At 45.2% G+C, this 21,192-nt stretch overlaps 1 protein-coding gene and 2 non-coding genes across 5 annotated transcripts in view; 2 read left to right on the top strand and 1 right to left on the bottom strand.

Annotated features, from left to right (window-relative positions):
• Vac14 (VAC14 component of PIKFYVE complex) overlaps positions 1 to 13,190 on the bottom strand; it is a 107,659-nt gene extending 94,469 nt beyond the window's left edge. The window contains exon 1 of one of the 3 annotated variants that reach the window (XM_027405999.2): positions 12,777 to 13,190. In XM_027405999.2, coding sequence (XP_027261800.1) covers positions 12,777 to 12,880 — 104 coding nt within the window. In that variant the 5' untranslated portion in view covers positions 12,881 to 13,190. Of the gene's footprint in view, positions 1 to 12,710 lie in introns of all 3 variants that reach the window. The other 2 variants (XM_027405998.2, XM_027406000.2) reach the window with 2 other exon arrangements.
• Trnag-gcc lies at positions 316 to 386 on the top strand. Its single transcript has one exon. It is a non-coding gene; the product is annotated as a tRNA-Gly (tRNA).
• Positions 939 to 1,009, top strand: Trnag-gcc. The gene has a single exon. It is a non-coding gene; the product is annotated as a tRNA-Gly (tRNA).
• Positions 13,191 to 21,192: the final 8,002 nt, after the last annotated feature.

The following is a 21,192-nucleotide window of genomic DNA, read 5'->3' as shown; positions in this document are numbered from 1 at the left end:
TAGCAGATTGATGGGCACAGTGCATGCATTAGCTCATGGTAAAAGAAGGCTCATGTATGGAAGGAGAGTATGTCATTTCATTATAGGGGCTGAGGTTACAGATGGCTCAAGGGCTTTTAGGTGAGAGTTGTAAGATCACAGGCTCTGACTCCAGAAGCAGCAACGTGTTAAGAGGGCTGGGAAAGAATAGATGCACTAAACCTGTCTCGCAAACAGGACAAACCAGCCAGGCGAAGCCCAGTGTTTCATTAGTGGGGCTGAGTTTTGGAAACAGCTCTGAGAAGAGCTCTTTAGACACGACACAAATCAACTGGAGCATTGGTGGTTCAGTGGTAGAATTCTCGCCTGCCACGCGGGAGGCCCGGGTTCGATTCCCGGCCAATGCAGAGCTGTTTTTTGTTTGTTCCCTTTCTGGTCAGTTTCCTCACAGAGCTCCTGCCAAAGAAGCCCGGCTCCTCAACCACAGAAGGCACAAAGCAGACCAAATGTCTGTGACTAGATTCTGGATTGCTGCTGGATTCTTTTACCACGTATGACTGGTTGTAGGAGTCTGAGTTCCTCGCTTCCACCTGAAAGGGGACTCCATAGCACTGTCCTTGTTCTGGGCCAGCTGCCAGCAGGAAGCAGTGTGAAAGTGGAGAGTGGCACAACAGTTCATCAGGACCCATGCAGCAGAGGGGAGGCTCACCGACAGACGAGGACAGAGTGAGCTCTCTTTCCTGTCTCAAGGCCCCAAGGCAAATTTACTTCATACAAACCCCCAAACCCATACCCACCCTTTTCTCCCTCCTGCTCTGGAGCTAGCTGCTCTTCTTGCAGCTGTGCTGATGTGGCAGGCAGTGTTAGAAACTGGGCTCATAGCCTGTGACTCAACATAGACACATGGAGGCCCAGGAATGAGGTTAAAGGGAGGTGCCACACAGCTGCTGACAGCTGGAGCATTGGTGGTTCAGTGGTAGAATTCTCGCCTGCCACGCGGGAGGCCCGGGTTCGATTCCCGGCCAATGCAGTAGCAATCCTTTTAATTCTAAGAGATGAAAGTGAATACTTCACACTGCCTAAAAAATGTTAAGTATAGTCATAAAATTGCAAATGACTTGTTTTAGCTTGATTTTTAAATGTTCTTGATGGAAACCCACTTTTTAAATTCCAAAAAGATCCTGAACGAGTGCATCCTTATTGAAGAATCAAGAACATGGCTTACACCACAGCCACTGTGAGTAACTCTGCCCAGACGCTGGGTTCTGCTTTTGCCCGGCACAAGCCACAGCAGCACCTGGAATGTGAGGACACAGTGAGGACATCCTCCAGGTTGAAGCCAGGACCCAAGAGGAGAGCTAGTCTCCCTGCCACATTCACCCCTGAGACTAACTCCTTTCCTGCCTCTTACAGATTCCTGGACATTCATGTAGCAGCGGGGAGCATTCCTAAGACAGTCCTGCATAGATACATTCCCTGGCTTTTGAAGGATGCTATGCTGGGGTGGTTGGAGAAAACTCGAGAGTCCTCCAGGATGATAGTACAAAGCCATCAGGAAAAGTGAGCAGTGAGGTGAGGAAGGCAAGAAAGCCAGTGTCTAAACAGGAGAAGTGCGTTGTGGTCTTATGCGGTAGGCATGGGAGAGAGTTCTGAAGCATGAATAGGTGTTCATTCTGGATGAGAGGTATGATGGGAAAGCATTTGGCTTGGCAGAAGCAAGGCCAAGGTTTGGAAAGCTGGCTCCAAGTCAGCAGTGCAAGACCCTGAAGACTTGGCAAAGCAGCCTGCATCTCCCTCTGGTGGCCACAAGGAGCCATGGAAACTGGCCAGCAGGGATGGATGGGAACCTGAGTTAGAGTTGTGGGTGCTAGGAATCTGAAAGGCAGTAAGGAAGATCTGAAGACAGCACAGGCTCCCAGTGGGACCTTCTGGTACGGGCGTAGGGGTGGTGGAAGCAACATGGCCTTGGAGTCAGAGCCACAGCTTTCAATAACAACAGGGTGTTTTAAAGGAGAAGATGGAAAATGGGGACAACTCATGAACTCAGACAACTTCCTTTGTTGGACACCAGCTGGGAGACTTACCAGGGCTCAATTTGTTCACCCCAGGCCACTACAAAGGCCACCCCAGGCCATTACAAAGGTCATTAAAGTTCCATGGTCACAGAGCTCATTACATTAAGTGTATAATTTTCTCCAGGCAAACAAGTGTGGACAAGCAATTGTGCTGTGTGTGTTTCCCTGGAGGGAAACTTTTCTAGCACCTTCTCATCAATATTACCAGCTCAGACAGCCCAGGGGCTATCCTGGGGCCAGTCTTGTTCCACAATCAAGCCCACCCTCAGTAATCAAAACAGGCCACATGAGCTCTCTAGCCTGCCCACTCCCCAGCATCTCCTTCCACTCTACCTGCCCCAGCTTCCTAGGAGCCAGCTCCTCTAACATTCAGGTCCGCCCTCCTCATATACCCTGCCTCTGGGAGCCCTCCTCCGCTTTCCGCCCTCTCATGGTCAGCAACAACCAGCTAAGGTGCTAGTCCCAGTGAGCCCGCTCCTCTGTACCCAGAAGCACTTAGTGCTTAGAAGTGTACTGATCCATATCACCTTCTACCTCCACAATGCCTCATTCTTCTCTGCAACTCTAGGGTCAGCTGTCTCCAGGTCAGTGCTATGCATCAGCAGCTGGCCAATCAGTAAACAAACATCTGCCAGTGGAGTCAGTCTGCAAAGACCAGCAGAGCTGATGGGGCACAAGCTGTAAGGCAAATATGGGCAAAGCCTTGTGCTGCCATGTCGCTGGCACGGGAAAACCTGACCTGTGGGGTTAATTGATGCAGCATCTGATGGTGCTGAGCCCTTCTAATCTTACCACAAGTTAGCCTGAGCAAAGGGCACGGTTTCTGTGATCTCAAAACACACACTGAGAAGAGCCCAGCTCACTACACTCTAGCCATGGCTGGTGCCTGGAGAAAGACACATACACACACTGGGATGTGACCTGAAGTGATCCTGCTGAGAGGCAGTTGCACTCTAAAACTGTGCCCTCAGCCAGCCAGTGCCTTGGTCTTGTGACTTCACAGGGAGAGTGCAGAGAAGAAAAGCAACCACAAAGGAAGCACAGTAAGTGAAGCTCAACAGCAGGCACACCAGCTCCAGGCCTACTCTTCTTCAAAGACTCTAGGCTGCCTGAGCTTTCATCTACAGCTTGGGAGACGGAGGTGGGGGGGGTCTTTGGCTGAACTCAGTTTTGAAGTTAATATCTGTCCCAGAAACTCGCCCAATCATGAATCCCTGGGGTCCTTCAGTGACACAGAGGCCTCAGGATTTACTGTTCTATACTCCAGAGAAGAGACGTTACTACTACCACCTGGTTTCCCCACAAAGTGTTGAAAACGGTTCAACCAGACAGACCCCTAGCAGCACTGTGTTCTCTAGTGTTTCTCAGAGCCTCTGCATGCAACTTGTTGGAGGTTTGGGAGGCTGGCAAAGACACTCAAGACAGGAGCCCCAAGGTTAGCCAACACCAGGTTTAATAACTCCCAAGATATAGAAGAGACTGCTACACTGACTACTCCCTTGGTAGAGGGAACTACAGATGGCAGAACACTTTTGGATTGTTAATCAGTCAAGAGAAAAACTGGAGCCATACTCTGTGCTACACAGCTACAGCCTGCATTGACAGCCACTGCCTCTGTAACAAAGTGTGGTGACAGTCACAGGCTACACAAAGACCGGTGAGCCGGCAAGCACTCACTCAGGCTATGCTGTGGACTTTAGAGGTTAGTTACTGCAGTAGCTACTATCATGTTCAATCTCTGGATCTGAACAACCCTAGGGAAACTAAGTCACAGAAGGTTTGAACCATTGACATCAACAAAGTATGTCCTTTCAACTGTATCACAGTTTCTTCCTCCTCTCTTGAGGCCACCGTAGCTGGAAAGTGAACATATTCAGGGACGATTCTCTTGTGGTGACTCAGGCCCTCAGGTGACAAGTGGCTTTTCTGCACATCACAGTGTTCAGACATCCCCAAAGTCTCCACCATACACACAAGGAATGCAGATGAGGTACATCCTCAAGATAGTCTGAAATGAACCCGGAGAGCTGCTTTCTATTGTGAAGATAAGAAACCAAGAAACATCACCTGAGCCCTTACTATCTGCCAGGCAATGTACTGGCTATTTACACATGGGTGCTGGCTAGTTTTATGTCAACTTGACACAAGCTACAGTCCTCTGAGAGGAGAGAACCTCAACTTAGAAAATTCCTCCAGATAACCAAGCTGTAAGCAAAGAAACTGCAGGACATTTCCTTAGTTAGTGATTGATGGGGAAGGGACCAACCCACTGTGGGTCGGGGGGCACTCCTGGGCACCAGCCTGAGTTCTATAACAAAGCAGGCTGAACAAGCCATGAGGAGCAAGTCTGTAAGCAGCATCCTCCCATGGCCTCTGCATCAGCTACAGGTTTCTCCCTGTTTGAGTTCCTGTCCTGACTTCCTCTGATGACGAACAGTGATGTGGAAGCTAAGCCAAATAAACCTGGTCCTCCAATTGCTTTGTTCATGGTATTTCACTACAGCCAATGATAACCCTAACTAAAACAGCTGGTGATTAAATTTAAACTTAAAACCTGCCACCCCATCTGGTACTTACTCTTTAATCCAGTTTACAGCTGAGGAAACTAAGCGACACAAGACCATACAGCTTTGTGAAATAATCACACGAATTTCACTTTACAAAAGAGAACCAGATAATGTGTATCACATATTCTGCACTCACATGCTCAAGCACCAGAACCACAGCAAAGTCAGAACCAGGAAATAGTGTGTTCTACACACACCACCTAAGCAACGCTCGTTCAACAAACAATGACCAAGTAGCCTGTCTCATTCTGGCTCTGAGGAGGCTATAAAGGTAAGCCCAGAGTTGACATTTATTCCTTTGTTATGAAACTTGCAGCCTAGATGTGGGGCTGCCTTTGAAAATTTTTTTCCCCCTTGCAAATCCAATTCTGTCTCAGTTCTCCATATGACACATGTATTCAGATGGCACACCCAGGCAGTGATTTCCCAAAGAGAATCTGGGTAAGTATATCTCCATCTGTTCCATTGAGTACTAGAGTAAGTTGGTTTCCATTTGCTCACACATCACCAGAAAACTGAATGGGAATGAACATGTGCCTCTGAGGACAGGCCAAGCATCTTCTAACAAGGCCTGAGACTTAACACACAAAACACATACTGAGGTAGGGGACAAGCTGGGAGTGAATATAATAAAAAATATGATATGCATGCATGAAATTACCAAGGAATAGAAATATTAGTTTAAAAAACCCCTAAGGATTGGAGAGATAGCTCAACAGTTAAGATCACTTGAGGCTCCTCCAAAGGACGTGGGTTCAATTCCCAGCACTCAAATGGCAGTACACAACTGTCTGTAACTCCAGTTCCAGGGATCTGATGCCCTCTTCTGGCTTCCATGGGCACCCACACACATGTGGTTCACAAACACACGTGCAGGAAAAAACACCATTACACATAACACAAACAAAAAATCTGACACCCTTCCCTAGCCAAAATCATACCGAGTATCCACTGGATACGCCTAGAAGAAAGGAGGATTTTGATTTTAGGTGACAATAATTGTGACTATAATTAAGTGCCCCTCACACTGTAATGATTTAACACCTGTCTTTTTACTTCAAGACAACATATAACCTACAAACCATCAGTTAACTACTCACAAGTATACAGCCCAGTGGTTTTTTAGCACATTTAGTTGTATAGCTAGTACCACAATAACTTTAAGGCATTTCCTTAAACTCTAAAGAAAATCTGGGCCCCTTGGCTGTCACTCCCCTTCCTCTAGCTTTTCTCTCAATCTCTGGCAACTACAATCTGCTGTCTCTAAAGATATGGTGCTTCTGGCCTTTTGTGACTGGCTAGCTTCTTTTTACCCAGCATGCTTTCAAGCTACACCAAAAACAAACAAACAAAAAAACCAAACACACACACACACCCTGGTCTCCAGAGCAAGATCCAGGACAGCCAGGGCTACATAGAGAAACTCTGTCTCAAAAACAAACAAGCAATCTTCACAGGGGGAAGGGGGGGTCAAACTGAACAAGAATGTGGTATTCCCAGCTACAGCTCCACAGAACCCCAAATTCCTTCCTTTCTTTTTTCCAAGGTTTTTACTGTGTTACCACCCTGGCTGCCCTGTAGTCTCTGTAGACTAGCTGGCCTTGAACTCACAGAGATCTGTCTGTCTCTGCCTCATGAGTGCTGGGATCAAAGGTTCATGCTATTACTGCCCATCGAGAAACCTAAATTTCATTGTGAACTTCCTCAGTTTAAAATGCTCTGAGATTCAGGCCAAAGCAAACAGTCTACAGGCAGAACACAGCCAACTGTCAGCCTCTGACCCCAGGACAATCTGCTGTAGGTCCCACTGCTGATAAACAGCAGGCTAAGTCCAAGCTCCAAACTCCACAGATCGCCTCAAACCACTATGGAACGCATTCAAGAACTGAAAGTATGTAAGTTCTCATTCAGAGCTCTGGTCCCTAACTAAGCCTGGGCTTTCAAAGAACACCACATTGATAGGCTTTTGGAATTTGAAGTGCAAGTAAGATTGCACTTGCTAGAGTTGTGTGGCTGTGGTGATAAACTAAGCTCAGGAACACTGGAGAAGCCATTATGAAAAATGTGGTCTTCCCATAGGCAGCAGCAGGACACAGCAAACTTCCTCTCTACAGAGTCTGCACGACCTGCTCCGACATCCACAGTGCCCTCTGTACCTCTCTCCTATATTTGTCTCTCCAGAAGGGAATAGACCAGCATTTTACCAATCTTTTCATTTATACTGATCAATTACTGTGTCCCTTGAAATTGAAAGGCTACAAAACCCAAAATGGGTATTGAGGATGTAGTGTAGTTGGTAGAGTGCTTGCCTAGCATGCATGAGGTTTTGACTTCCATCCTCAACATTGAAACATGAGACCCTGTCTCAAAAAAATAAACAGGGGCTAGGGAGGTACCTTAGTTGGTAGAGTGCATGCACAAAGCCCTGGGTTCTACGCCCAGCACTACACAGATCAGGCATGGCAATCTCAGTACTCAGGAGGCGGAAACAGAAGTTCAAAATCATCTCTGGCTACACAAGGAGTTAGAGGCCAACCTGAGCTATGTAAAAATCTTTCTTAAAAAACAAACAAACAAACAAACAAAACTTTTCAAAACAAACAAAACAACCCAAAGCTGCCATTCAAAAATCTTGAGTGCCTTTGTCTTTATGCTATTGTGGCACCATGCTGACTGGGGCAGTGGAAGGAAAGCTCTTCAGGTCCTGTGCCCAGTAGGCTCCCTTGGTGCAATTAGACACTGGACACAACACGCTAGCACAGTGGAACCAAGCCTACTTTTTCTTGCACATTTAGCATCTGAGGGCCTACAGTAACTATAAAAGATCTTACTTCCCACAGGAACACCAACTGCAGTACTGGCTGTCATCCAAGCAGATGGGCTCCAGAGAACTGAAAGCAGCAGCTAAGCCACTACAGAGATGTCCAAGGATGAAATTTATTATCCACACAACACCCTTTGCATGGGGAGCCCACTAACAGAAGTGGGATTTCTTGCCCGGAGATAGGGTTTATACACCCGGCTTGTAGGGATGCCTTTTGGGACAGATAAACCTGGGTTGTACATCTAGGCTCTAGCTGTAAACCCGGGAAAGATGATTTAATAAGAAATCCCCATTTTCTCATTTGTGAAATGAATTAATACCATCTGGTTCATAGGGCAGTGAGAGGAGGGGTGGGTGGACAGTGGCTAAACACAGGGATGCTTCTCTATGTCCCTCTGTGTCCCACTTCTCCCCCAGGTAGTGTGGCAGATGGAACTTGACACATGTGTGGTCTCAGGTTTCATTGTGCCCACCGATGACCATAGTGACCTGGTGCTTTTTATACTCCAGCTTTACAAGATGTGGAGAAAAGGCCCAGACCCTAGCTAGAACAATGGGAAGTGAATGGCTATCACTGAAGCCACCAGCTGTGGTATTTTGTTAGAGCAGCAGGGGCAGACTATTCTAACCCCTTAGGGATTTCTGAGAAGAGCTCAAACACACTTAACACTTCTCAGCTTACATTACTTCTCCTCATCTTGCACTCCACTCAGTGGGCAGTTTCAAATAGAGTAACTAGGGAAGCCTGAGACTCCTGACTCCTCGAATGCCACAAGCAGTCTCTTGTTCTGCCTTTGGAATTTGAATCCCATTCTCTGGAGCTGTACTTTAAAGGGTCCTAATCGTATCTCACTGACTACTGGGCTCAGCTGTCCATAAAGCTGTGGGCTTCCTGCTTGGTCTAGGAAAGCCAGGGGCAAACCTAGTGGGCAGCCAGGCCTTCGGTCTCTTCCTGAGAGATGGCATGATGTGAAGGTGGCTTCCTTCTTCCATGGTGCTCAAGGCCTTGGAGGGGGCAGGTGTGTGGGTCTAGAGTTTCTAGACAAACACTGTATTGCTCATGAAGCTTTATCACCAGTATCTCCCAGAGTTGTACCAGTTTTCTACTGGCTACTGTTACATTTTACCACAAACTTAGAGGCTCAAGACACAATTTACTATGGGTCTTATTGAGCTAATCAAGGTATGGGCAAGTTGCTTTATATTTGAGGCTCTACAGAAGCAGTTCTCAACCTGGGGGTCATAAGCCCCTTGGGGGTCACACATCATATTTCCTGCACATCACATATTTACACTGCAATTCATAACAATAGAAGAATTATAGTTATGAAGTAGCAATGAAAATAATTTTATGGATGGGGGTCACCACAACATGAGGAACTATATTAAAGGGTTACAGCATTAGGAAAGTTGAGAACCACTGCTCTACAGGCAACTCCACCTTCTTTCCAGCTTACAGATGATGCCCACATTCTTTGGCTAGCTGCCCCTGAGAACTTCAAAGCCAGTGATGGCTGCTGGAGTCTCTAATGTCCTTTCTTGGTTCCCTCTTTCCCACTAAAGGATGTTTGGGGTTAGACTGGGTTCACCTGAGTAATCTAGGCTACTCTCCCCATTTTAAAGTCATCTGATTAGCAACTTTGCTTGTATTTGCTTACCCCCCCTCCCATCCCTTGGCTCTGTGATATGTAACAGGGACATGTCCAGCTACACTTGGGTGCATGTGGAGGCTAGAAGCTAACATTGGGCATTTGTCTCCATTACAGGAGACATAAGTAGAACTTTAGTTTTTGAGACCAGATCTCTCACTGAACCTGGAGCTCACTGTGCCAGCTAGACAGACTGACCAGTAAGCCCAGGCACTGGGGTTCTGGGTGTATGCGGCCAATTCCAGGTTCTCATGCTGGCATAGCAGGGACTTTTCCCACTGTGGTATTTGAATGAGAAATATCCCCCACAGGTTTGCATACCTAAACATTTGGTCACCAGTGGTGGCCCTGTTTGGGGAAGCTATGGAACCTTTAGGAGGTGGAGTCTTGCTGAACATATGTCACTGGATGTAGGCTTTCAAAGTTCACAGTCTCATCCTACTTGCAGTTTGCTCTTTTTGCTTTATACAAGTGGATGGGGATGTGATTTCTCAGCTTCCTGTTTCAGCTGTGGGCTGCCATGCATCCCCTGCCATTACAGACTTCCCCTCTGAAACCATAAACCAAAACAAACCCTTTCTTCCAAAAGCTGATTTTAGATCATGGTGTTTTACTGCAACAACAGAAAAAGAACTAATGTTCCCACTGAGCCATCTTCTCAGGCTCATATCTGCTATCTTAAATCACATATTCACAGGTTCCAGGGACTAAGGTATCTTCTGAAGGCCATTATCTTGAAAACCAAAAAGTGGCAAGAGCAGTACTGATATAAAACAATCATAAATATTTAAAATAATTATGTAACCGCTGTTTGTACATTATATAACAGTTTCGTTGTGTCTAGTGCTGCATTAAGCACTTTAACAACATTAACTCTAGTAATCAAATGCCCCAATGAGGACATTGAGGTTAATTAGATTGCTCAGGCTCACCCAATTAGTGAATAAGAGTCAGAAGCCCAACTACCTGACTTTGGTGCTCTTACCCACTATTCCACATGGTCTCTTTAAGAAATAGTGTACTTTGGAGGGGCCACTCACCTAAGAATAGGACAAGCACATTCACTTCTGTAGCACATGAACTGTCCACACTCCAGAGGCAACTGCCAATGTTCTGACTTTTATGGGGTGTTTGTGGGGCTTGATTAATAGACTATTTGGCTGAGGATTAGTTTGATGAAGAATATATGCAAATATGGAACATTCTATGGACAGAACAGAGGGCCTTTGAAGATAGCACTTGTCAAACTTTAATATGTGCAACAGTCATGCAGGGGTCTTGTTTAAGTACCAATTCTAATTCACTTTAGGATGAAGCTAGAGTCTCTTCTCAGCAGCTGTCTGCAGACCACTCTTGGGTAGCAAAGTCCTTAAGCTATAATGCTACTTTCCTATCAAAACTGAAAAGCTATTCATTCTTGTGGGCATGTGTCAAATGCCACTAGGCACCGGGCTAAGTATAGAAGATAAATAAACTGTCTTTGCTCTTATGAGGTCATAACCCTCTTAAGGACCTAAGAATTTTCTCTGAATCTTAGAAATCAAGGGCAGTGTCTAATTAACAATAAAGCTCCCACAGAACCACCTGCAGGGAATACTTATAAGACTGTGCTGGAAGCACTGATGTTGTGACAGCCTTGATCAAGGACCTAACAGAGAACTCACTCAGGTCAGGAGAAAAGTAGGTACTTCTGTGAAGCTGAGTGGGTGGACAAAACTGCTGTCAGTGTGCAACGGTCTGGATCTTAGTTGTTTCTCAAAGGTCCCCCCAGCCTGGCACTGTTTGGAGATGACAGGGTTTTAGAGTTGGGCTTATTGAGAGCTCTTTTGGGGGGTGTCCTCAAAGGGCTTCACCACAAACCCAAAAGCAACAGAATCAATTGACCAGAGATCACCCCATCCATTCAAATCTCAAGTGTTTGTATAGTAATGGAAAGCTGACTAATATACAGTGCAACTTTACAAAGCCAACAGAGAACATGGACCGCAACCACGCCTATACACCATCTTTGGGTCCCACTTTCAGCACAGCAAATCCTGTTAAGACTTGCTAGGCACTGGAAAGCAAGGTTGTAAACACAAAGCTGTATGAAAAGAGGTAGCTCAGCTGGGCGTTGGTAGCACATGCCTTTACTCCCAGCACTCGGGAGGCAGAGGCAGGTAGATCTCTGTGAGTTCGAGACCAGCCTGGTCTACAAGAGCTAGTTCCAGGACAGCCTCCAAAGCCACAGAGAAACCCTGTCTCAAAAAACAAAAAAAAAAAAAAAAAAAAAAAAAAAAAAAGAGGTAGTTCAAAAAAAGTGGTGGCTGAGGAAAGAAACAGCTGGGGTGGACATTCTGAGTACTACAGATGAATGGGAGGGTCTTCTTACCTAGGTCCAAAGCCATTAGTTTACGACAAAGCAGCTGCTCTCAACTGGTGTGATTTTGTACCTTCAAGGGACTTTTGGCAATGTCTGAAGACAATTTGGGTTGTCACAACTGATGGAGTACTACTGGCATCTAGTGGGTAAAGGGCAGAGGTACTGCTAAAAATCCTACAAGGCACAGAACTGCCCACTATACCCAAGAATTAAGCATCTCCAAATATCAACAGTACTGAGGTTAAGAAACCTTGAGTAAATAATCTATCCTAGGTCAATAAATGAGCACTACTCAATAGCTTTAGGACTGTCTGAGAGAGCACTGTGCAATGACGCAAATGTTTTCTGTTCTGCACTGTGCAGCAGTAGTGGTTGGCTACTGAACACCTGGAATATGGGTAGTGAAACTGATTTTTAATTTAAAATGAATTTAACATTTTTACTAATTTATTGCTTTTTCTTGAGACTGGGTCGAGCTAATCTCAAACTTGTACAATAGCTCTGTTTCAGCCTTCCAAGTGCCAGAATTACAGGCCTGTGTCACCAGTCTGGCCAACTTAAATTTAAATAGATACATACAGTCCGTTGTTACCATATTGGATATTTAAGCTCCTAGACTTTAATGTTTTTCTAGTTTCACAGGCTGCTTCTTTCCACTATTCTGAAACCACCTACTCACTTGACTGTCACTAAGATTTGCTTGGGGCGGGGGGAACTTCACGTGCTCACACAGACATACTCAGCAAAACATTACCAATTAAACGTTCCCTATTTCGAACACCTGGAAACAAAGCAAACACCAATGCACCATTACACACACATACAATATTGCAGAAGAGGGGAAGGTCAAATCTCCCCAATTACACTTTCAAGGAAGGGTGACACGATTCAAGATTCAACATGACCATCCTCTGAGCAGCGGATCAGCATGCTTTGACCTGATTTCTACACTTGGCCACTTAACGGTCTCTTCAGAAGATGAAAAGGGCCGGCGGGACAACATCACAATCAAATTCTCCATCCCTTCAGAGAGGCCACTCTCTGATCTTGCTGGCTTTGGCTGAGGCCACACTGAGGATTCCCCGTGTGCCAGGCACTGTGCTAAGTACTGCACATACGTTAAGTCAGTTTCATTTTCACTGACGCTATTTGGGGGCACCAGGAGGTTAAAGAACTTGGCAAAGATGGGGCTCCTGGATTTCCCGCTCTAAAGCAATGTGCTAAGAGCTGAAATCTGAGAGGTCAATACCGAACCTTCGCCCGGGACAAGCAGAGCCGCCTGCAGATGCATAGCCAGGGCGGGGTCCCAGTAGCTCTTACTTCTCGATCTCCAGCGCTGCCACCTTCCGCTTTTCGTAGAGTTTATCATTCAGGGCCCGCACGATGTTGGGCGTGAGCGGCGCGAAATCCTTCTCCGGGTTCATGGTGGCAGCTCGCGCTGCGCCCGGGGGCTTCGAGACACCTTAGTCCGAGGCTGCCGGGGCCGCGCCAGGGCAAGGGGAGTGTGCGGCTCGGCGCGGACCCCGGAGCCCGCTCATGGGCTGCCCCGCCCCGGGCCCGCCTGCCTTGTCTCTGCCGCCGCGTGCCGCCTCAGGTCCCCTGCCGGGACCCTGCTCTCCCACGCGCTACCCGGACAGCCCCACCGCTCACGCGACCAGCTCCCGCCAGGAACCGGCAACGCTCAGTGGGCAGCGGCCATGTTACCAGGGTCACGTGACGCTGCAGCCACTTCCGCCTTCCGCCGGCCGAGGGTTCCGCCCCTCTGGGGCCCTGCCCCCCGCATGCTTTCTCTGGCGCATTGGCCACGCTCCTCGGGGCTCCACCCTCTCCGTTCCTCGGGGCTCCACCCTCTCCCCGCCCCGCGGGTGGGCTACGGGCGGTGGAACAGGTGGCGGGAGGAGCTTCAGACGTGCTGCCAGAGTTTTATCGCAGAGCGGGCTTCTGGAAACAGAATTTACAGAGGGCGCCTAGCTCAGTTTAATTTATGCATTAGCTCTTTAGTCGCTTAACTGTCACTTTCACCTATGCTAACGTTTCCATGGTTTTCACTATTTCCTAGCCATTTGTCTTTACAGTGTGTGTGTACACCGAGGTGCGTGTTTGGAGGTCAGAAAACAACTTGGGGGGAGTCGGATCTCTCCTTCCACCATGTGGGGTGCTCCTAGAATCGAACTCGTGTCTTCAGGTTTGGCAGCAGACGTCTTTGTCCAGCCCAAGTATTTTCAAGACAGGTCCTCAAACTGCCTATATTGCTTGAGGATAGCCTTGAACTCCGGGTTCTCTTGCCTTCACCTGCTGAGTGCAGAGATTGCAGGCGTGCATCATCACAGCTGATTTTACGTGGTGCTTGGTATGGAACCCGGGGTCTCGTCCTTGTTAGACAATTCTACCAACTGGGCTAAACCCCCAGATTGTATTTAATACTTCCTCAAATCTACACATATGTGTGCTCGCGTGTGTATGGAGACCTGAGGTCAGGTGTCCTCTAAAGCTCTTATTTTTTCACTCTGACCTTGAGACAGGGTCTCATGTGTCCTAGACTGGATTCAAACTATGCAGCTAAGGATAGCTGTCCTGGCTAATTTTTATGTCAACTTGACACAAGCTAGAATCATCTGAGAGGAGGGAGGGAGCCACAGTTGAGCCTATAAGATTAGGGCATTTTCTATTTTTGAGAGCACAGTCCATTATGGGTGGTGCCACGCCTGAGCAGGTGGTCCAGGGTTCTGTAAGGAACGTATACTGAGCAAGCTATAAAGAGCAAGCCAGTAAGCAGCACCCCTCCATGGCCTCTGCATCAGCTCCTGCCTCCAGGATCCTGCCTTGACTTCCCTCAGTGACAGACTTACAAGCTATAAGGTGAAATAAACTGTTTCCTCCCTGTTACTTCTGATTATGATGTTTTAACACAGCAGTGGTACCCAAACATTCAGCAACTACATCCGGAGAGCTTGGGAAAGGGTTCTAGACACACAGAAATGGAGACAAGACCAGATTCCTAGTTTCGTGTCTCTCATGCCACCCAGTATAGAGCCACCAGCTGCCATGAGACAAGCTGCTTGGCAGGTTCCTGAAGTCTCTCACAAAGCCTGCAGTACAGAAAAGTGTCTCCTGGCAGCTGCCTGTCAGAGGGATCCAACAGCAAAAACAGAGGTGGAAGGTCCTAGCCTTGTGGCTTAACAGTTTAAAGACTCATGCAGTCATAAAAAGAATACAGATATGTAGCAATCGCAGATTAAAATGAAAAACAAAACAAAACACCTCTGAACAAGTTACAGTGTGTTTAAAAATATATAGGCTTGGGGGAGAAAAGAAAGAGTATATACACTCAGCTTAAAAATATATAGTTTTAAAATAATAAAGTCCTTAAAAAGGGAGTAAAGTCATATAAAATAAAAAAGTCATGTAAAGATGGAAAATACACAGTCTATACAGTATACTGTATGTTACTGTGTTTCTTTGGATTTTTTGATGTTGAGGAAGGGGCAATAGTTGCTAAGACACTGCTAAATTAAACCAACCTATATATTTTAAAAAGTCTTAACTTCAAAATGTAAGTCAAAAAGTGTATTACTTTGGAGAAGAAGTTATGCTTTTGTTCCCACAGAAAATGAGAGACTGTGGATTTGTTCAAGGTTAAAGATGATCAGGTTTGATCAAGGAAGAGCCCCTGAAATCCTGGCTACAGACAAAGAAATAAACCTAACTACAAAACATGTAACGTATTTCACCTGCTCAAACATAAAACAGAATAATATCTTTGGCTGGTTTGTGTACAATGTAGAGTCTATACTTGTATAATACAGATATGTAAGTTACCTTTCAAAGTTTATGGATTTTCAGGACAAGGGACTAGACACAAAAATGTATGGCCCAGGTGATCCAGAATCCACAACAGCTTCAAGGCTGCTGACTGAGATGATCCAGCCTCACAGAATACTACAGCCAAGACTTAATCATTATCCTAAATTTTCTCAGGGTCCAAAAATTACCAGTGCCCCAAACAACAAAAAGTAGTCTAGAGAAAACAACACCCACATTCCCAAAATATTAGTTACAAATGTTTGTTATCATTTAAGGGTGTTTGATAATGGTAAGAAAGCTAAACAAAGGAGGTAAATAGATCTCAGTGATCTCATTCTTAAAAGGAGGGGATATAGAAATGATAGAAGGGTAGATTATTGAATCTACTTTTCAACCAAAAACAACTACTAGTCTTAAATATTTCACATTGGTATGGATTTTGGTATATTGATAGAAATTTAAAGTTAATTTGTTATACTGCATGTATATTTCTACTCTTGTTTGGGGTATTGTGTTTATGCAACTCATTTAAGAATGTAATGTATAATTAAGAAATACAAATTAGGTTGGGTGGTGGTGGCACATGCCTTTAATCCCAGTACTTGGGAGGCAGAGACAGGAAGATTTCTGTGAATTCGAAGCCAGCCTGGTCTACAAAGTGAGTTCCAGGGCAGGGTCCAAAGCTACAGAGAAACCCTATCTTTGTCAAACATACAGTCATATTAGGTATGTTTTCAAGGTCATATACATATATATATTTAGAGAGATTGTCTTCAAACACAAATGCCATAGAATATGACATTTAATATGTTTAATAACCTAAGGCTTTTCTTGACACAGAGACATGTCTGTGCCTGGCAGCATCAATTTACTTCAAAAGAAGATGATGGGTATCAAAGAACCTCTTTATGGAGTTTGCTTTCTTTATGGCAAAAGCTAGCCATATGGGCACAAAAACTGCCCTTGCCTCAATTGCTGACTACTGTCCAAACCGGACCAGCAGGTTGCAAAAGAAAGTAACTGTCAGACTTTGCCAAGACAAGGACAGTTCTTCAAAATTTCTCACTTCACAGGAAAGTCTGTCAGATATGCTAGGCCTGTAGGCCAGAGTTGGATGCCCCAGTATTATAGAAGAACTTATGGTGACTGTCTAGGCAGCCAGATGTCATTAGGTAACATTTCATCCTTTTGGGATCTTTGGTGGAGTTGAAGACTATATAATCATAGTTAGTATTCTTCTTAGTTATCATAATAGGTACAAAACTTTAGAGTTACAAAGATAAAGTAGATAATAGAATATTTTCTCTAATTTTGTCAAATACAAATAGGCTAGAGATTGTAACTGAAATTCTTACTTGATAACCATTTTGCTGTATATAATTTCAGTATGTTAAAATTAAAACCTTCTTTTTTAATTAGACAAAAAGGGGGAAATGTGGAATAACCTTTTACACGGCGTGAATATATGTAACTATGATTGGCTTAATAAAAAAGTGACCGGCCAATAGCTAAACAGTATAAGGTAGGTGGGAGAGACAAACAGAATGCTGGGAGGAAGAAGGGGGAGTCTGGAGTCACCAGCAGACACACAGAGAAGCAAGATAGGCATGCCGTACTAAGAATAAGCACCAAGCCACATGGCTAAGCATAGATAAGAAATATAGGTTGTTTTACATGTAAGAATGAAATAGTAACAAAGCCTGAGCTATTGGCCCAGCATTAATGATTAATATAAGCGCCAGTGTTTTTATTTGGGAGCTGCTGGTGGGGCAGAAACTTCTGCCTACATAGCAGTTAATATGTTCTTAAGATAATAACTAAAAACTTAGGATCCTCTGGCGTCCACCTCTTTAGTGTTGGGACTACAGGCATGTGCTGCCACACGGGGTTTGTGTGGTGAGGACTGAATCAAAGCCTTTGTGTATGCTGGTCAGCTACTGAGTTACTTTTCCAGCCCTGACGTTTATGTGACAAGGTCTTTCACTGAACTTGAAGTTCATGGATTTGGCTAGGGTAGCTGGCCAGACAGCCCCAAGTACTGGCCTGTCGCTTCCACCTCCCCCTACCCCACCCCCATCACTGGAGTTAGACACCACAGCTGCCCTACCAAGCTTTAAGTGGGTACTAGGGATCTGAAGCCAGGTCTCCAGGCATGTGTGGCTAAACGCCCTACAGGCTAAGCCAACTCACCAGTCCTTCTAATCTATTTACTTTAAAAACAAACCTGAAGTTCTTACCTCAGCCTTGCTTGTGCCCTAAAATAATAGATTCAATTATGTTTTCTGAGACATATTAAAATATTGGCCATTTAAAATTGGTATTGTCTCCTAAAAATTGCAGGTACTAACTGTAACAGACCCCCAGGCCTTAGCACAACTGACTTCATGGTGGGAGTACCATTCAGGCCATAAAACCCAGCTTGTAGACAACATCACTTGTCAAAAAGAAAACAAAGGCCTAACCCATTAAAGTCCATAGTTCTGGGAAAGTCTCTAAATACACTAACCTTGCTTTTTGGTTTCTGTAGTTCTTTTTTTCTAGCTAACTGTTCTTGCTAACTGAGCTGTGTTAACCCAGGATGTGACTTTGTGCTTAAAAGCTCAGCCTGAGAAAGGCTTGGGGCTACACTGGGATCCTGAACACCCAGTGTAGTTGCTGGCCAGCTAATGAAGACTTTGTATTGACTTAAACCTGTGTCTGAGCCGGGCATTGGTGGCGCATGCCTTTAATCCCAGCACTTGAAGAGACAGAGGCAGGCGAATCTCTGTGAGTTCGAGGCCAGCCTGGTCTCCAGAGGGAGTGCCAGGATAGGCTCCAAAGCTACACTGAGAAACCCTGTGTCTGAGTAATCTTCTCTGGTGGATGGCCCACAACACTAGCTGACCTGTGTGTGTGTCCATGATCTGATACCCAGGAGGGCTAGGTTATAGATTAGCAGCCCCAAATTTGCTGAGGGCAGGTAGATGTCTAGATGGAATCATGGGAAAGCAGCTGCTTTGGATTGTCACATTAAATGGTGGAACAGGAATTGAATGTGTGATAAAATGAGGGGGGTGTTGCTACAGAGTGATTAAAGATGCAGTTAACAGGGGGGATATATCTGAATTCAACAAAGCTTTCAGAGTTGGGAACTTAGGAGAAGAGGGGGAGCTAGCTTACCCTTGAGTCCAAGGAATACTGCATTTGTTTTTAGATCCAGGATGCTCTACTTTTTAACAAGTAAAAAGCACACACATAAAGCTACCTTGATCTTGAAAGGGGAGCATCAGCTTTAGCTCATACATCAGAGACATGGAGAGTGAGGGGCTGTGGTGGGCAGAGTCCTTGAATGTGAAAAACTCTTGTAAATATAATGATCTAATCCAGAATTATTGTGTTCGAGAGCAGAAAAGATTTTGCAATTAATATTGAATTAATGTTGAATTAAAGGGGAGGGGGAGATTGCTGTGGGTGGGCCTGATACAATCAGGTGAGACCTCAAAGTGGCTTGAAATTTGACATGGGAAGAGTCTCCTGATGGCCCCAGGAGTCATGTTGTGAGCAGTGGATGATGGTAATGACAGTGGTCTCTAGTTGCTGACAGCAATCCCTTGTCATCAATTGCCAAGAAAGTATGATTCTAGCCCTAAGACCCAGGAAATGAATTGTGTCAAAACACAAGGGAAACTCAGAGGCATATCTTTTCCTACTTGAGTCTTCACATGATGATGAGCTTGGTCCTTGGTTTAGCCTTCTGGATCTCCGGATTGAGAACCCAGCTCAGTCCATGTGAACTCTTGACTCACAGAAACTGAGAGAGAACAAGCCTTTGTTGTTTCAAGCTTCTAAGCTGGCAATCGTGTGTTATGTGTCCACAGTAAACAAACACTGGGCCTAATCAAGTCATGGAGAAATTAACCAACAAAATTCCATGAATATGTTTTTTTACCCGTAGGGTTTTCACATGTGACAAAAGCTTCCCCAACGCAATCCAGTGACTGGAGTAAAGAGCCCCCTCGGGCAACCCACTGGTATGAAAACTTTGATAGATGTCCATAGACTCATGCCTTGAGAAAAGGTCTTGTCTGGTAGTTTCCTCCTTTTACCTTGCATCAAGTACTTGTCAAGGACATTCCAAAATTCTGTGCAAAGTTTAGGCACTCAGGATTCGATGATGGTTGATATAAGGGAACAACAACAACAACAACAACAAAAAACCAAGGTAATGGGGTGGTTGTGATCTGTTTCCTACAATGTGTTTTCATTTCCAGTGGATCCATGTCTAGTAAAATATTTCACCCGTTTTAATTTGCTTGTTGGGATTGGCTTCTTCATAAAGGTGAACTGAATTTCCCAAGGGTCACACTATTCACACTATGATAAGCCCTTTAATAACTGAAGCTATGCAGTTTTTTTCTTTTCCAACCAGTGGGAGCTCTTTTCTCTGGAAACTGCATTCTGAAACAGGTTGCTAAGAAACCAGTTTCTCCGTAAAGCCCAAATGAATGCTTTGTCCACCTTTAGGTCAGAAGTTTCTAGAAAGGAACTTCCCTTATATCTTAGGGATATAGAGTAATTAAGGTCACTTATTCATCCCAGGACTAACAGTGATACTGTAAAGGAAGACCAGGGGCCCTCTGCCTGCCTGTTTTCTGACCCTGCTGGCCAGCACTCCCTGCTCCAACTCTTCTAGACTGCTGGGTAATTCATATGCCTGGCTGCAAGCTCACAGGTCTTTCACAGTGATGCTTCATCTTGCAGGCCCAATTTGTCTGCTGGTCATTACAGACTTGGGAATGGTTCTCTAGTAACTGTTAATAACAGTTATATCAATGCATGGAAAAGCCATGTCATAATGAGTTGAGAGGCTGCAGGTGAGGTTGTACCCTAATCACTTTTAGCTGGAGTTTCAGGGGAACAGCTCAGCCATCTGGTTTTGCAAGTCCTCCCAGGGATTCTGACATAAACTAAAATTGGGAAACTGCTAGCTTTATGTAGCCTCTGTATCTGTCAGTCATAGCAGCTGCTCACTGATTTTTCACATCCTCTCAGATTGCTGGTTAGTGTGGTCTTTTTGCTTAACCAACCACTGGAAAAAAATCCGTCATTTAGTTCTTTGTCTTTGTGTCTATTATTTGTGTCTTTTAAAATTATTTTATGGTGTGTGTGTGTGTGTGTGTGTGTGTGTGTGTGTGTGTGTGTGTGTGTGTGTGTGTGTAGGTCATGGTATATTGTGGAATTCAGAGGACAACTTTCAGGAGTCACTTCTCTCCTCCAATGTGGGTCCTAGGGAGTGATCTCAGGTTGTCAGGTGTGGCAGCAGGTGCCTTCAGCTGCTGGCCCCTATTAGTAGTATGTTTACTGGCTATAGAATAAATTGGTTATGAACTATAGGTTTGAGTTTACAAACATTATAGGGAAAGCTTAATTTGGCATTAGTTGTGTATAGCATGTACTGGCTGAGGGTTGTGAGGGGGCATAAAAAGTTGAAGCTCTTTTTATGCTGATAAAACACTTTTAAGGGCTTGGGAGATGACTTGGTGGGCAAGTCACTTGCTGCACAAGCCTGACAATCTACACTTGAAAACAAGAACCTAAGTAAAAACTGGAGACAGTAGTGCATGTGTCTGTAATCCCAGTGTGCCCCTCTTGGGAGACGGGAGAGAGATACAGGAGAATCTCTGGAAGCTCATGGGCCAGATAGCCTGGCATAAGCAGAAGTGAACAAGAGAGATCCTGTCTCTTGGTAGACTGGGACAAACCTCTAGGTAAGGACTGACACCTGAGGGTCTCCTCTGACCCCCATACAAGTGCCATGGCAAATGCATACCCACACCATCACACACACATATAAACGCAGGCACATGTGTGCACACACACACAGCGCCACCATTTAAGTCTATGTGGTACTACAAAGTGTTATCCTGGTACTCACGAGGCTGAGGCAAGAAGA

Source organism: Cricetulus griseus, chromosome 3, assembly GCF_003668045.3.
Source record: "Cricetulus griseus strain 17A/GY chromosome 3, alternate assembly CriGri-PICRH-1.0, whole genome shotgun sequence".
Lineage (NCBI taxonomy): Eukaryota > Metazoa > Chordata > Mammalia > Rodentia > Cricetidae > Cricetulus > Cricetulus griseus.
The sequence above is the reverse complement of the archived record's forward strand: the minus strand, read 5'-3'. Positions and strand labels throughout refer to the sequence as shown.